The following is a 17,502-nucleotide window of genomic DNA, read 5'->3' on the forward strand; positions in this document are numbered from 1 at the left end:
CCAGTATACTCTGTAAAAGTGGCTGGTGTTAGGAAGGTATCTCGTCATTGAAAACCTATCCAAAAATGAAATATATATGGGTGATATATGGTCTCCTGACCCATTCAGTGGGGGTCTGTAACTCTGAATAGGAACTGACTTCTACTGTGACAACTCATTCAATACATGCTAGCATGGATAATTGGTGCTTACACTACACCTACCATGTGTCTTCAAAAGGTAAAAAAAAAATTATAAAAACATTGATATATCATTGTTGCAGGGCATGTAATACCCTAACTTCTTCATTGATGATAATCACTCTTGAGAGCCATGAACCACATTCTATCAAGGATAGGGATAGATAGTGCTTGTTAGTTGAGGTAGTGGTGGGGTGCTATCTATTTCCACTGTAGGTGAGACCAAGAAGACAGACTAGGCAGTTAGTTTTAAGATAGCTTTCAAGAGATTGGATTTCTGGCAGTCTCCTGCTGTTTTGAGGAAGTGACTGTCATCTTTGGCCACTCTTCATGCTCAATATAACTCCTTCATAGCAAAGATAGTGATGCTGGGTAATGCACGCCGTCAACTCCATTATAAAGTGTGTATGTATGTATATATCATAATAATAATGATATAAATAATATATATATATATATATATATGTGTACATACTTACATCTATACATATATATATATGCATATGTGGGCACAGGACATCACAAAATTATATATATATATATATATATATATATATATATATACTTTATTTATTAATAAAGCATATTACTCTACCCCTTGTATTTGAGTACTCTTTTTTTCCACCTTGTTTCACATTTATGTGTTTACTCCGGTATATATATATGTATATATATATATATATATATATATATATATATATATATATAGATAGATAGAAAAGAAGTGTATTTCTATGCAAGAAAAAATATAGGAGAATTTGATTTGGGGTTTGAAATTGCACCTGAATCTCAAAACGTGTAGCTATATTATATAATTTCAAACCCCAAAACAAATTCCCCTATATATATATATATATATATAAACACACTTTTTAGCTTACATCCAATAAATTTCACTGGACATTAGTCGAACCAAGTGTAAGGTAGACGTGACTTAAGTTGTCATTGCTCAGTAGGATCAAAGCCAAAGCTTATGTTTGTGAAATGACTTTCTTAGCCTTGCAGCTATTGTCAAATCTAACACATTTCTTTTATACTCATTTCTGTTGCTCTATGTACTCAATTCTATTGCTTTCTGATAAAATCTTCCCCAATATTTTTTCTTTGTTTTATCTCACTTTTATTTTTTGATTGGGGTAAGTTTCTTTTTCTTCTTTTTTTCATGTGATTAAAAAACAACAAACAAATAGTTTTGTAAGTTATTTAGTCAATGTATTTCTGTACAAGCAGAAACATGTATTTCCCCAAGATGTTATCTATAAATTGTTTTGGCAACTGTTGCTTTGGAACAACTGATCTTTGTCAGTGCAATTAATTTTCTTTCTTTATATAGTTATTTTCACTTTGACTAATATTGTTGTTTTATTATATTTTGTATTTGTAATCCTGAGGAAGAAGAGTAGCACCTATAGCTTTCTTGAGGATTTTTGATAATTGGGTAAAGTCAGTGCAACTAATGTGTAATTTGAATTGTTTCCAGGTTACTGGCTTCAGAGGAGTGGTTTTGAGTTATCAGAAAAGTACACATGAGAAAAACGTATTTAGATAAAGGGTTGGTACTAACAGGTGAAAGGTGTTATGAACAGAAGGAGAGAGTGTATGCAGCATGTTTCAGATATTAGCAATTTTTGAACAACACCTACAGCAGTTACTGTTGAAGTTAAAGGAGGACACAGCCCAACTTTAAGCTAATGCCTTGAGAATGCTTTTATAAAAAGGAACCTTCCCTCACATGACCTTTCAATAAACTTTAAATATCTTCTCCCCTCATGACAAATGAACATACTCCATATTTTGATTTTAATGTATTGACTTTTCAAAAGTAGATAACTATTAGTTTCTTCGCATTCAAGTGGTTATATATGATTACCTCTGGTGGTCAGCTTTTTCTTCACTACAATCAATCTGGTGCGTGTATATATGTGGTGGATAATTCTCTATATAAAAGCTTACTGCATTGTGGAATAAATTTGTGCCTCTTAAACAGAAAAGTGTCTTTCTGCAACCAGTTCATCCTCTCATTTTAACTTGTTTATACTATTTAATATGTTTTCACTTTAGATTCCTTTAAATTTCTAGTTATAGTTTATTACTAGATAGAGAGAATTTTTCATTATCCACATCTTGATGTACATAACTTATAATTTTGTTTACTTCACTTGGCTGACAAACAGACAGGGTTCACTTTTATGCCACAGTTGTGTGGTTATTGGTAAGAAGCAAATCCAACTTTTAAAAGATAACATAACTTTTTAAGTAAAAGTATATCCCATTCATACTAACATGAAACAGTAAATAAATCTAAGAAAATGAAAAATCCTATATTGTGATGTAATACAATGTTTAATTATATTACTTTCTTGAAAAATACATTACTGAAATATTTTTATTTTCATCTGTTTCAGAGAGAAGGACATTGAGTTAATTAAGGTAAGGTTAATATTTTAATACATACATAGATGTAATTAAGGTAAGGTTTACATTTTAATACATATACAAATATAGATTTGTAGTGTAATATATGGATTCATTGAATCATGTGACTATCACAGAAAGCTCTTCTAGCAGACCCAGCTAGCAGACTACATAGTAATCCAATACAGAGGAGTATAATGCAGAATTCTATGCAGCTGAAATCCTGGAGATCCAATTGATGAAATAATTTCATGATGCATATATAAACCATAAAAAGTCAGGAGATATGAGAAGTGAATATATTTATTTAACCATTTGTCATCCTTAGGGTCATGGCCATTTCCCAGCCTCCATTATGTGATAAAAGTTTCAGTGTATGATAAATTATCGTACATGTCTGCACTAATATGCATGCTACATATCATACAATGCAATTGTACATTTACAGATCAGTGCAGATAAAGAAAGCACATTCACCAGATCACTAGAACATGATGGTTACACCAATGGCTTCAACTCTATTATTTAAGTCTTTACATTCTGGGTTCAAATTCCACTGAGGTCAACTTTGCCTTTCATCCTTTTGGAGTCGATAAATTAAGTACCACTGAAACACTGGGGTCAATGTAATTGACTAATCTCTCTCTTAAAATTTCAGGCCTTGTACTTTTAGTAGAAAGGATTATTATTATTATTATCATCATTTACTTTTAATCTGCATGTTTGTTACAATTACTAGTGTTTCGGATTGCAAGACAGTGTGTGAGAGAAAATTGTGATGTCATAAGAGAGAAATGTGTCCATATGGATGATGGTGCACTTGCATGTAATGATTCTGCAAAGAAAGAGGCTTAGAAATGCCATTATGGAAGATGCTGAACATAGAGAATGAGTGGGGGAGGAGGAGTCTGCCCAATGTTGACCCAATTGGGGACTGGTTATCCAAATCAACAGTTCCACGGTAGATAAAGCTATTTGCGATATGAAGACAGGAAAAGCCCCCCAGCCCATCAGGAATCTCTGCTGAGATGTTTAAAATATCTGGTGGTGTGGGTTATGGTCTAGTTACCCATATTGTAAATCAGGTGGTTCACAAAGGTGTCATACCCAATGACTGGTGTAGCAGCACCATAGTTAAGTGCTACAAAGGTAAAGGTGTTACCTAAGACAAAAATAATTGCAGAGGTATCAAATGCTGGATCAGGTGATGAAAGTTACAGAGAGCGCCATAGCCCAACTAATTATGGAGAGAGTTAGCTTAGATGAGATGCAATTTAGTTTTGTGCCAGGGAGAAACACCACTGATGTTATATTTCTGGCGAGGCAGCTGCAGGAGAAATACATAGCCAAAGATAAACCTCTGTACTTGGAGAAAGCTTTTGACAGGGTCCCCCAGTCCATTATCTGGTGGCCAATGCAGAAACTAGTGATAGATGAGTGGTTGTTGAGAGCTGTACAAGCTATGTACAGGGATGCTACCAGTAAGGTGAGGATTGGCAATGAGTACAGTGAAGAATTCAGGGTACAAGTAGGGGTTCACCAAGGATTGGTTCTCAGCCTCCTCTTGTTCATCATAGCCCTCCAGGCAATAACAGGAATTCAAGTCAGGCTGCCTCTGGGAGCTCCTTTATGCTGATGATCTTGCTCTTATAGCTGAATCACAACCTGAACTAGAGAAGTTCCAGGTATGGAAGCAAGGTCTAGAATCAAAGGGCCTTAGAATTAACCTAGCAAAAACCAAAGTCATAGTAAGTAGGAAGGCAGACAAATTTCAAATCCCTTCAGGTAGATAGCTCTGCACAATCTGTAGAAAAGGTGTAGGTAGAAACTCCATAAGATGCACCCAGTGTAAGCTTAGGACATAAACAGTACAGCAATATCAGAGGAAGGTTAATAGGGAAACTAGTTTTTGTATGTGGAAGATGCACAGGTACAATAAATGCTGAAAATGGGTAAAAAATAGACTCCATCAACTGAAGGGTGGGGGTGGAGCTAGAGGTAGTAGATAGCTTCCATTATCTAGGTGACCAAGTTAGTAGTGGAGGTGGATGCTCCGAGAGTGTAGCTGTGAGAATAAGATTAGGCTGGGCTCTTACCAATGCTGGCAGCAAAAGGCCTCTCTCTCAGAGTGAAAGGCAGATTGTTTGATGCCTGTGTGCAAACAGCTATACTGCATGGCGGTGAAACATGGGCTGTGACATGGGCTCAAAATGAAGCCAGTATGCTTTGCTGGATGTGCAATATAAGTGCATGTTCAACAGTGTAAGCATCTTGAGAGAAAAGTTAGGCATAAGAGGCATCAGATGTGGTGTGTAAGAGAGACGACTATGCTGGTATGGTCACGTGATGCATATGGATGAAGACATCTATGTAAAGAAGTGCTGATCCCTAACTGTGGAGGGAACCTGTGGTAGAGGTAGACCCAAGAAGACAAGGAACGAGGTGGTGAAGTATGATCTTCGAACTTTGAGCCTCACAGAAGCAATGACAAGTGACTGAGACCTTTGGTGATATGCTGTACTTGAGAGGACCCATGAAGCCAAGTGTACCCACACTGTTGGCATGTAAAGAATACCTTCTGAGCATTAGACCGTATGGAGGCAAAGTGTCCAAGTTCCTTTCAAGTGTTGGGCCTCATGGAGGTAATGTGGCTGAGTTCTGTTCGAGTGTTGGGCCTCATGGAAGTAATGACTGAGACCTTTGGTATTACGTCGTGCTTGAGAAGGAGACCCATCAAGCTGAGCAACATTACATTCGTGGCAGATACCAGTGTCATGCAAATTGGAACCTGTGTCGGTGGCACATAAAAACATCTATTACACTCTGAGTGGTTGGCATAAGGAAGGGCATCCAGCTATAGAAAACCATGCCAAATCAGACTGGAGTCTGGTGCAACCCTCCAGCATGCCAGACTGGTCAATCTGTACAACCCATGCCAGTATGGACAACGGATGTTAAATGATGATTATTATTATTATTATTATTATTATTATTATTATTATTATTAGGGTGGTGAGCTGGCGGAATTGTTAACATGCTGGGTAAAATGCTTAGTGGCATTTTGTCCATCTTCATGTTCTGAGTTCAACTTTATCTTTCATCCTTTTGGGGTTGATAAATTAAGTACCAGTTGAGTGCTGGGGTTGACGTAAGTGACTAGTCACCTCCTCTAAAGTTGCTACCCTTGTAGCAAAATTTGAAACCATTATTATTATTATTTCTCCTTCTTTTCATGGAACACCACACTTTATTGATTTCTTTGGCATTAAGATGAGAGACACATTTCTCTTTGAATTGAATGCCAGACTAATTTAGTTAGTTTTTGAAGTGGATGGAATTGAATCCACCCCTTCAAGGTTATGGAATTAAAAGAAAAGATTACAGGATTGATTACAACAAAAAGTGGATTTTATTAACTTCTGGTGCCCACTTACAGCTCAGTGAACCATGTCACTAAGAATTTAATGTTTCTGCATCACACACAATTTTAAAGTTCTTAAGTTTTTCAATTTAGAAGGTTAAAAATATTGACACAGACAACATGTTTCCTCTCTTTAGTGAGTTGCTTGGACTTACTCCATGTTCTGTTTAAAATGAAAGTACTCCATGTTGCTAGTAATGTGGCAGAATTAAATTTAAAAATCTAGTCTTCAGAGATATGACAGTGCTAATCACAATAAGGATTTCTAACATTGGCTCAAGTCTACAAATAAGGGGCTAGAGCACATTTAATTAAATCAACCCCAATACTTGTCTGGTGTTTATTTTATTAACAACAGATGGCTGAAAGGGGGTCAAACCTGGTGGGATTTAAACTTGGAACTAAATATCAGAACATTTTGTTTGGCACTCTATTGTGCCATTCACTTCCCTCCATAATAGTGATAATAATAATTATTTCTTTTCTTGATCACAATATCAGTAAAAGGACCACAAGGGCCAAAAACATTGGGTTCAATAGAAAGTTGAAATACTTAGGCAAAGCAACAAACAAGAAAAGTGAAGGATTTACATAGAATAAAAGATCAACAATAACAATAAAGACATTAATAAACAGATGATAATGATAATAACAAGAGCATTCAGAGAGCCCAAACTTCTGCTAAGGCAACACCAACATCCTCTCGATGATTAACCAGAGAGGATTTTTTAAATGAGAATATCTTAAGTAAACTCAACTGCTCTCACAAATGAGAATACTAAAGATGAACCCAACTGGTCTCAAAAATTAAGTGAAAAAAAAACAGGAAAAATAATCCAGAATCCTTGTCCAGTACCAGATTAATCCCCAAATCTAATCAGTTCATGCCAATCGTGAAGCCAAGCATCCCTGAAAGTTTCATCCGAATCCATCCAGTGGTTCTTCAGATATTTTGTCCATGGACAAAACAAACAAATACGACTGAAAACAATACCTCCACCTTTAAGGTGGAGGTGTTGTGCAGAACGCAAGTAAGAACAAGAGGTGTCCAAAAATGAGAGAGCAATCGCATCAGGTGATTCAGGGCACACTGCACATGACCCTAAATTTTTCTTACCACAAGCCAATATCCTCTACTAGTTCTTGCTAGCTCTTACAGCTGCATAATTAATGTGAACCCATTTAAAAATGCTAATTTTGCAACTCATCCATCCTTCATACAGGTCTCTGGAAGACAGCACTTTTCTCTTTAAGAAGTTGATGTCTTGAGAAGAAAAGCTCATCAGAACTTACAATCGCATCGATGTTTTATAAAATAAGTTATACATTTATATAATATTTGCCAATACACAGTTTGGCAAAGTAGCCTTGAATGACCATATATGTTTAGTTCTTGGAGCCAGCAATTTCACTCACTTCCTGGTTAAATAATGAATATACAATGACTCTTTGACCATGTCACATGCCAGCCATCTAAGCACTGCAAGTGGATTTTTATTGCTTGTATATCACAAAACCAAGATGGGTAATATGTGGCACTAATACCATATGCAATTATTTTCTAGCACCCCATCACTACCATCTTATTTTCTTCTCTGCTACTTCCATCTACCCTTACATAAAGTGGGATAACCATGTATCTTCTTTATAGCAAGACACCTGTCACTTCCTACTCTCAAATATTACCCCCAACATTTAGTCGAGGGTTTTTTCCCCCTTTTCTGTGTTGTGAGTTACTCCACAATCTTAGTGTCCAGTGGCATGTAAAAAAAAAAGAAGCAACATTGTAAAGTGGTTGGCATCAGGAAGGGCATCCATCTACAAAAAAACCCACACCAAAGCTGACATTGGAGCTCAACACAGTCCCATGGCCTACTGGATGCTGTCAAACTGTCCAACATATGTCAGCTTGTAAAATGGACATTAAATGAGGATGATTACTTTATTCACACTTTCTCTTGATCAAGTTTTTATAATTTGCTGAATGTAGTATATGGTATGCTCTGTACTACTTAAATGCTTGTCGAATTATTGTTTTAGTGGCATGGCCTGATTTATGATGAGCAGTATTTCCTGACACTCTTTTCAAGAAAAAGGCTACTCTGATAGTTTTTAGTTTCATCAAAACAATCTTTGCATTTAATATCTAAGAAATGATCTAGGAATGTCTTTGTTATATCTATGTATCTATGTTGTGCTGCTTTTGCAAATGTGTCTTCTAGTTTGTCAGTCTACTTTCCTTACATGTTATCTGTCACTAAATACTTCCTAAACTGAATAGATATCTGTTTAAATTTTCTTTCTCAGATCAGCTTACCATCAATTGTAAATCCCAACTCATAACTAATTCTGCAAACAAGTGCCTTGTAAACTTTTTATGTTGGGAAAAGTATGTGAAACTTCTAGATACTGTATGTAAAATATTCTATGTAAATTTGCTGTTCAAGCCATGTACTTGAGACCAGTAGAGTTCACCAGCTGAAACCGTGAATTATTGTCATTGCTACTTTATGCTTGCTTTCCATGCTGAATGGGTTGGATGAATTATGGTTGAAGTCAGGGTGTATTTGGGGGTACTACTTACTTAGATCAGTTGGAAAAACTACATTTTACTTGCATTTCATTATTTGGTTTGGTTTCTGTGGCTGGATACCCTTCCTAAAATGTTTTATGCTATTTAGTTACAACACTGTACATCTTGAGTTCACATTCTGAGTTTGCATTTCATCCTCTCTGGGTTGATAAAATATATACCAGTCAAATACTGAAGATGATTTTATTAACTATTCTCTATCTCAAAATGTCCTATCTTCTGCCAGTTAGAAGTCAATATTATATTGTTGGAAGGGATAACTAATGATATTGAAACTAATGTGTATGTTGTTAAGCTAAATATTATTTCATTTCTTCATGATTTGGGGAGAGTAAATATATTTGAGTGACTTAACTAATTAAAACAATGTCTTTGCATCATCCAAGGGAGATTTACATCTCATCCACCTAATGCTCTTAAAACTACCCTCTCCTTAAGACTTTAGGATATATTTTATTTAGGATACATGGTTGTAGTCTAGTTGGATAGTCCAGATAACAACTGTGAAGCTTGTACTTTAATTGGCATTTTTGTTGTAAGCTTAGACACATTCTTAAGTTGAACATGGAAGTTGGACAATGACCAATGATCAACCACTGTTGTTTATCCCTCACTACATAAAAACCTGATCTAAAGTCAGTCTACATTGTTTTGGCTAAGAGTCTGGCAATTTTTTCACAATTGACCTATTACTCTGCAGACGTGTCATCACTTGCTCACTACAACATGACTTGAGTATCAGACAAAGTTTATAACAGCGTAGTTAAGAGCTTGGCAGTCCTCAGCATGTGTCAACAAACAATACAGCTAACTAAGACAATTGACTACACAATCAATAAAGCAAAATTGAATCTGTAACTGGTGATATATAGGTGAAATTGTTGGAATGTATTTCAGATGCTTTAGACTTTGATTACTAAAAGTGTGAAATAAGTCTAAGGATTTTGAGTTGTTAACATCATCTTCTATATACAGTCAAAGCATAGCTATAAGATGATATTCTAGCCTTTCACTAAATGGGTGGCTGGGTGGGGGAACCAACAACAATAAAATCAAACTTTGTTCATGCTTATTTCATTCTGTTGAATAATAATAATAATAATAATAATAATATAGTTGTTGAGCTGAATGTTGGTCATTATTAAGCAAATATATGATCAAAAACATTTTTGTCCTTATTATACCATTTTCTTTTTATCAGGCTTAGTTTATCTTAGACTACATTGTCTAATGTGTTTTTCTTTTATTTTTCTAGGATAGTAGAATGTTATTTGAGGGTAATTTGCTACTTCTAGCAATTTGAGTGACCACATAAAGGTTTCCGCTGTTGGCTATGCCTGTAGATAACAAAAGTTTTAATATAATGAGAGAAATTCCACCGAAGTTGACTTTGCTTTTCATCCTTCTCGGATTAATAAAATAAGTACCAGTTGAACACTGGGGTCAATGTTATCAACTTACACTAACTTTGTTGACCTTTTTGCCAAAATTTGAAAACAATACAGTGAGAAGTATCAGATAAAATGCCTTGTCTCTTTACATTCTGAGTTCAAATTCTGCTATGGACAAATTTGTCCTTCCTTACTCCGGCATTTATAATATAAAGTATTAGTACTGGGACTTATCTTATCAATTAACCCTGTCTTCAAATTTCAGGCCTTGTGCCTCTGTTAAAAACCATTGGTCTTTCTGTATCAGGAGGACATCATCATTATCATTATTTTTATAATTAAAGTGATGAGCTGGCAGAATTGTTAGCATGCCAGGCAAAATGCATAGTGACATTTTGTCCTTATGTTCTGAATCCAAATTCTGCTAAGGTTGACTTTGCCTTTCATCCTTTCAGGGTCAATAAAACAAGTACCATTTCAGTACTGGGGTTGATATAATCAACTTACTCCTTCTCCAAATTGAAACCATTATTATTATTATTGGGGGCTACTGTAATGAACCGGTCACTCTTTACAACACCTGTCTGTGTTCAAATTGTCCTTGCACAGGGGCCGTCCAGACTCCTGTCTTCACCGTGAGCAGGGATTAATCTTCTCTCTTCGCTCTTTTGTGCCACATGGGATCAACTCTCCTCCCCTCTTCATTTAAACCTCCTCCTCTATCCTCTCTTCCTCTCCGCTTCCACCCATCTACCTCTCCTCTCTTGTTCTGGCACCTACTTCTTCTCCACTCCTACCCACTTTCTCCCTTCCACCCTCTCCCCTCATCGTTACCCCCATTCTCATTACCCCATCCCTACACATTCCAGCTCTACCATCCCTTATACATCCCATCCCACCCCCACCCCACCCCATCCGTTAGACCCTCACTCTTGCCTCCCCCATACCCTCACACCACCACACCACACCACATCGCCCCCCATACACTAGCACTGATCACTTCTCAGCACCCACACCAGCGCACACACTAGCACTGACTACTTCCCAGCACCTACACCATCATCCTACACATGCACATGTCAATGTCACCAACCCCCTTCCACACGCACATACACGCTCTCACATATGCACGCACACCTTTGTTTTGGGATCACCACTACTTTATTATCTCCCCTTCTTCCTAGCTCTCCTGTGTGCCTCTCTGTCTGGCATTCGCAATGATAGATCGCTAGCCACTATACCTTTTCCAATTTTCTCTCCCTGTTTATTTCTGTGTTCCTTTCTGTCGAAGAGCATAGGCTCAAAACGTAAAAGGCTATTTCACTTCCTGAGTGTTAAACTAATACATCAGTTTGTTGTTTACACACCCATCTTTGTCTTTTGTTTTTTTGTAAATTTTCACTATATATATATAAATAGATATAAAGGACCAAACCAATGTGTGTTATTACTGGCATAATGCCCTTCCCAAGGTTCAATAGTATATATAAATATCCTTTTTTTTTATATCCTTTTGCATATTTCAGCAGTCATTTTTCTAATGTATACTTTTTATTTTATCATTCCATTATATGTAAACCCCCACACTTTATGTCTGTCTTTGTATTGTCCCCTCATCCTTCACCCTGGTGGCAAATATAAGAAATCATTATTATTATTATTATTAGGCAAGCTGGCAGAATTGTTAGCACACTGGACAAAATGCTTTGCAATGTTTCTTCTGGCTTTATATTCTGAGTTCAAATTTTGCCATGATTGACTTTATCTTTCATCCTTTTGGAGTCATTAAAATAAGTACTTGTTGAGCTCTGTGGTTAATGTAATCGATTAGCTCCTTCTCCCGAAATTTCGAGTCTTGTGCCTATAGTAGAAAGATTTATTATTTGTACTATGGCTGTTGATTAGCAAAACCATTAGAGTTTTGGACAAAATGCCTTGTCTATTTAGTTAATGCTTTACTGTTCAAATATTGCTGATTTTTCTTGTCTTTCATCCTTCCTGCGTAGATAACATAAAATACCAGTCAAGTACTGGAGTTGATATGGCTAACTATTCCCTCTCTTCAATTTGTTGCTTTCTGCCTCTGTTAGAAAATTACAATTATTATTATTATGGTGGTGAGCTGGCAGAATCATTAACATGTTGGGCAAAATGCTTAGTGATATTCTGAATGTCTTTACATTCTAAGTTCAAATTCTGCTGAGGTCAACTTTGCTTTTCATCCTTTCAGGGGTTGAGCACTGGGGTTGATGTAACCATCTTAGCCCCTCCACTTGTATTGCTGGTCTTTTGCCAAAATTTGAAATCATCATCATTATTAATAATAATAATAAATATTCCACATTAACATAAAACTGTCCTTGGATTTACTTGTACCAATTTCTGGCAATGAATTCTATTAATACCTTCCAGTGCCAGTTTTAACTGCTATTTGTCCTCAGGAATTATGTATAGAATATTATTTTTTCTCTTTTTCAAAATATGAAGATATTACTTGCAAGTAAAAGATGTTCCTTGTCTCAACCAATCACTTAAGGAATTATGTTTGAAGAAAGTTTTACTTCTGTCCTATTCTGTTAGAATGTTTTTTTAACATTTGGTCATTTCTAAAAGCTTCCAGGTCAGACTGACATCATACATGTGTAACCACTTACTAATAAATTAACACTAAAAATGGCACTTTTAGCCAGAAACAACCTTCACAGTAACCAAAGATGCATATTGACGTCATTTCAGATTTGATCAATCTAAAATATTGGATTATCATTTCTATAATTTCAAGATGAGTTATTGTTAGCTTAGTATGAATTTTTCCTACTACTCACTTCATCTTTTGTAGTTCTATCTTTTACACTATATTTCAATCAGTATATTTCATATTGTCTTCAGAAGTTCTATTTTAATTGTATGCCTACATATTCCCTACTTTGGTTTGAACACAAAAATTTCATCTATCATAAAAGGCTCTGTATTTCATTTTCAAATTCATACATGTAGAAAATTCTCTTTTCACAAGAGTAGATTGTTTCAAAAGGCAGCTGTATATTTTTCATTTCCTTAAGTGCAGTTTTGAAAGCTTTGCTGCTTTTGATATCCAAAAAGATGAGAGACTTGTCTTGTTCTGAAATGGAGTGTTACTGTTGAAATGAAGTTTATGTAGTACCTCTGTCAATCCTTCAAGCTTTTCAGATACATCTGAAATTTTACATTTGAAGAAATTCACACCCCAGCTGAGTTTACATGGATAAAGCTCTGGAAAGTGATTAGAGAACTTTTGTTTGAGTTTGATAAGATGCCTTGTAACTAACTTCTTGATGTCACTAAGACTAATATCTTCACAGGCTTCTAAAAATTTTGCTAGTTTTGGAAGGGCAGCTAATTTATTTTGATCCACTTTTTGTCCAAGATCCAAATGCTGAAATATTTTCTTTTGCTAAAATGGCATTAATGTTCTTAAACTGCAATTTCTTGTTTCAATGCAATGACATACTCAAAGTTATCACCTAAATATAAGATAAATGCAGCTGTCTTTGGCTGTTGATAATTTCAGATTCTTTAGTAGTTTGTTATTAATTAGTTTTAGTGTTGAATTAGAAGGTATCATTTGGTTGAATGTGAGATGTTATAGTTTCTAGGACTATGAGTGACAATGAATAGAATATTTTTGTTTTTGTCATCTTTATTGTGAGGATTTCTCCATAAGAAAGAGATTGGAATCTCTTTGGTCTTGATTATGATATGATTTACTAAACAATTTGGGTATTTTTGTTCCTGAAGGAATACATTTTGTTCCACCAGTTGTTTCTTTTTTTTGTGTGTTTGGAAGTGCTTATGCACAATATAAAAATTTGTTTCCAAACAATTTGTCCTGTTTTTGTTTTTAAAGATTAAAAAAAATATAATTAATGATTTTTGATTTAAGTAAATCATTCTTCAAATAGTGTGACTGTATCAAGACTGCTTTGCGGAAACTTTGTGTGTGTATATGCACATACAGGTGTGTATATGTGTGTGTTTTTATATATGTGTATGAATATATGTATGACATGTATTTCCACATATATATATAAATACATACACCTTACCATATATATATATAATTGCCAGCCTCATCTGGCACCTGTGTCGGTGGCACATAAAAACACCATCCGAGCGTGGCCGTCTGCCAGCCTCGTCTGGCACCTGTGTCGGTGGCACATAAAAAACACCATCCGAGCGTGGCCGTTTGCCAGCCTCGTCTGGCACCTGTGTTGGTGGCACATAAAATCACCCACTACACTCTCGGAGTGGTTGGCGTTAGGAAGGGCATCCAGCTGTAGAAACACTGCCAGATCTGACTGGACTGGTGCAGCTTTCGGGCTCCCCAGACCCCAGTTGAACCGTCCAACCCATGCTAGCATGGAAAGCGGACGTTAAATGATGATGATGATGATGAATACATATACCCCACCATATATATATATATATATATATAAACATCATGATTATACACACACACACATGCATGTGTATACAAATACCTTTAGATGTAGATATTTTTCTCCCTCCATTTCTCTATTCTTTCTCCATTCTCCTCCTCTCTATATAGAAACAAAATATTACCAACTTTAGAAATAAATGCTTTTAGTTGTCCTGTCCTTTACAAATGTTCTAAAACCTCTGGTATACTCTCCTATGTTAGCCCTCCGTTTCCCCCTTCCATCATCTAACAATTAGGTTATACAGTTGGTATGTGCATTCCATTAGGTTCTAATGTTACCAGCTGTCCTTGGCATCTGACATTTATAGGGACTTTATTTCTTTATTTTTAAAAGAAATAGGTCAGAAATCTCATATGTACACCCTCCCAGAATTTGTGTGTATACAGTTTTTTGTAGAGTACATGCTCTAGGAAAGATTGTATCCTTCGCTCAAATTACTTTCTGTGAGAAACTCTTTAAATTGATTTATTTGTCTAGATTTGAAATGTTATTTTCATTTGATAATGTATTGATTAATAATTTTTACACTTTAAATTAAATAAGTTACAAAACTGAAACAAATCTAAATACAGTGAGCTAATATTTGATTGAATAAAACTTGAACTTGAGTTAAACATTTTTTTTGGAGTCTAATATTTTCACCTTCATTCTAAGCCGATTTTTATTAGAGGTGGTGCATGGCAGGATCAGTTGAGTAACAAATTGTGTTACATGACGTTTTACATTCTGAGGTAAAATCCGCACATACTTGTAACCCATTCTGCCCCATCAGGCATCCCCCACATTTCATTCACTAGCATCCAACCCTCCATCACTCCTCTGTCTATGGCTACTTCTTGGTAGCTGTAACCACTTGGAAGTAGTATGGGCACATATTAAATCCTCTTGTCTCCTTTCCTTGCACTACCAGTTACCTCTTCCTTGCTGGAGACACTTCTGTCCCTTTTTCTCATTATCCTCCTTTCCCCATCTGCACTGTTTTCATCAGTTACCTCCTTCCTCTGTCTTCAGTTATCTCTTTCCTCTATCCTACTTTATTTAACACTTCACACATCTCAGCACCTTTTCGTATCTTCCACCACATCCCACTCTCTATAACTACCCTTGTATGCCACTACATCATCCTCCTCACCACTCCTATACCTTGCACATTATACCCCTACTTTTTGATCTATTCTACCTGAGCCACTTCTGCCTCTTACCCAATGCGCTCTCCATACTGATATTTCTCATCTATTGTATTTTCACTCTTGTTCAGCTCTGCCCCATCTGTTACTCTCTCTTTGTCTCCTTCTGTACCCTCACTTATGCTCACCTTATACATTGAAAGTTTGCTATGGTACTCCGTCACTACCATCTTTATCTTCTTCCCAACTGTTCAAACCCACCCCTATATAATGTGGAGTAGCCATGTGTCTCTTTTGTAGTAATACACCTCTGTCTGTCCTTCTGTCATACCTTTCAATAGCCTTTCAACACTAGGTATAAAGCCACCCCCTTCTCTCAAATACTTTTTGTCCCGCTTAGTTGCAGGAGCTGTTTCCTTTTCCTATTTCCGTATTCTTTTTCTGTCTTGCAAGTTACTTGGCAACCTCACTAGTGCTGGTAGCATGATAAAAACACTGAGTACTCTCTATGAAGTGGTTAGTGTTTGGGAAGACATCCAACCTTATAAATCATGCCAAAGTAGACAATGGAGTTTGGTGCAGCCCTGTGTCTCACTGGATCCTGGCAAACCATCCAACACATGCCAACATGGAAAACAAATGTTAAATGATGATAATGTGTGTGTGTGTGTATATATAATAGGCTTTCAGTTCAGTTTCCATTAATGAAATCCATTTGCCAGGCTTGAGTCAACCCAGGGCTACAGTAAAAGATATTTTCTCAAGGTGCTATGCACTGGGACTGAACCTGGAACCAAGTGGTTGGGAAACAAGCTGTATATTATTTAGTTTCTCTTTCTTAAATCACCAGTAATATATTCAGGTTAACTTGTTCTTTTACAAATGTTGGTCTTGTGTTTCTAATTAGTGTTTTAGTAATTTTCCATTATCTAATTGAAATATTTATTTTTCTTTCAGATTGACTTGAATTATTCTCTTGAAGATCAGGGACCATTTGATATTATAATACACAAAATTACAGATGTGTTGAGTCGAGCAGATGAGGGAAGTGAAAAGGACCAGTTGTATGCAAATAATTTCAAGGTAAGACGGTAGTTTTTGATAAATGCCTCTCAATGTCTATTAGAAACTGTTGTATCACACGTTTGACATATGATATAATGGGATAATAATAATGTCCTTGGAAATCGTTCTACTCAAGATACTGGAAATAAACCTCGACAATACACAACTCCCGGTTTTACACTGCTCTGAAGGCTCTCTGTGTATGTCCATTTATATTGTGGAGCTAATCAATAGGGGTGTTCTACTTCAACACAACAGAAGCAAACATAGACTTGCTAGAGAGAATGATTTTGAGTAATTTTCTGTTTTAATGCTGGTAACAGACTGGCAGAATTAATTGAGAATTCTATTGTCTTATAATATTTAGTTTTGTATCTCTACATTATGAATTTAAATTCAAATCTAACATAATTTGTTATGGTTTTTCTTCCTCCTGCACATTGGTAAAATAAGTACCAGAAATATACTAAGGTGAATTAGTCAGCTAGCTCCATCCTCTATAAAAGTTGATTTTGTGCTAAGATGACACAGGCATGGCAGAGACACAGGTATGGGTTGTGGTAGAGAAGCCCCCTTCCCAATCATGTAGTTTTGGGTTGAGTCCCATTGCATGGCACTGTGGGCAAGTGTCTTCTACTATAGCCCTAGGTGAGTGAATTTGGTAGACAAAAATTATAAGAAGCCAATTGTGTGTGTGTGCCTGATATTGTATTTCCCTTGTCACACATTACTTGTAAATGTGTCTGATATTGTATTTCCCTTGTCACTCATTACTTGAAAACAGTGGCATCAGTAACAGTGTCATTTCCTCTGTAAAATCATGTCCTGAT

General features: G+C 36.0%; 1 protein-coding gene across 1 annotated transcript in view; it reads left to right on the forward strand.

Annotated features, from left to right (window-relative positions):
• LOC115209398 (inositol-tetrakisphosphate 1-kinase) overlaps positions 1-17,502 on the forward strand; it is a 134,329-nt gene that overhangs the window by 52,685 nt on the left and 64,142 nt on the right. Inside the window, exons 2-3 of the mRNA XM_029777791.2 lie at positions 2,585-2,609; positions 16,565-16,690. Of these exons, the coding sequence (XP_029633651.1) occupies positions 2,585-2,609; positions 16,565-16,690 (151 nt within the window). The remainder of the gene's footprint in view (positions 1-2,584; positions 2,610-16,564; positions 16,691-17,502) is intronic.

The sequence above is a fragment of the Octopus sinensis genome, linkage group LG3, assembly GCF_006345805.1.
Source record: "Octopus sinensis linkage group LG3, ASM634580v1, whole genome shotgun sequence".
NCBI lineage: Eukaryota > Metazoa > Mollusca > Cephalopoda > Octopoda > Octopodidae > Octopus > Octopus sinensis.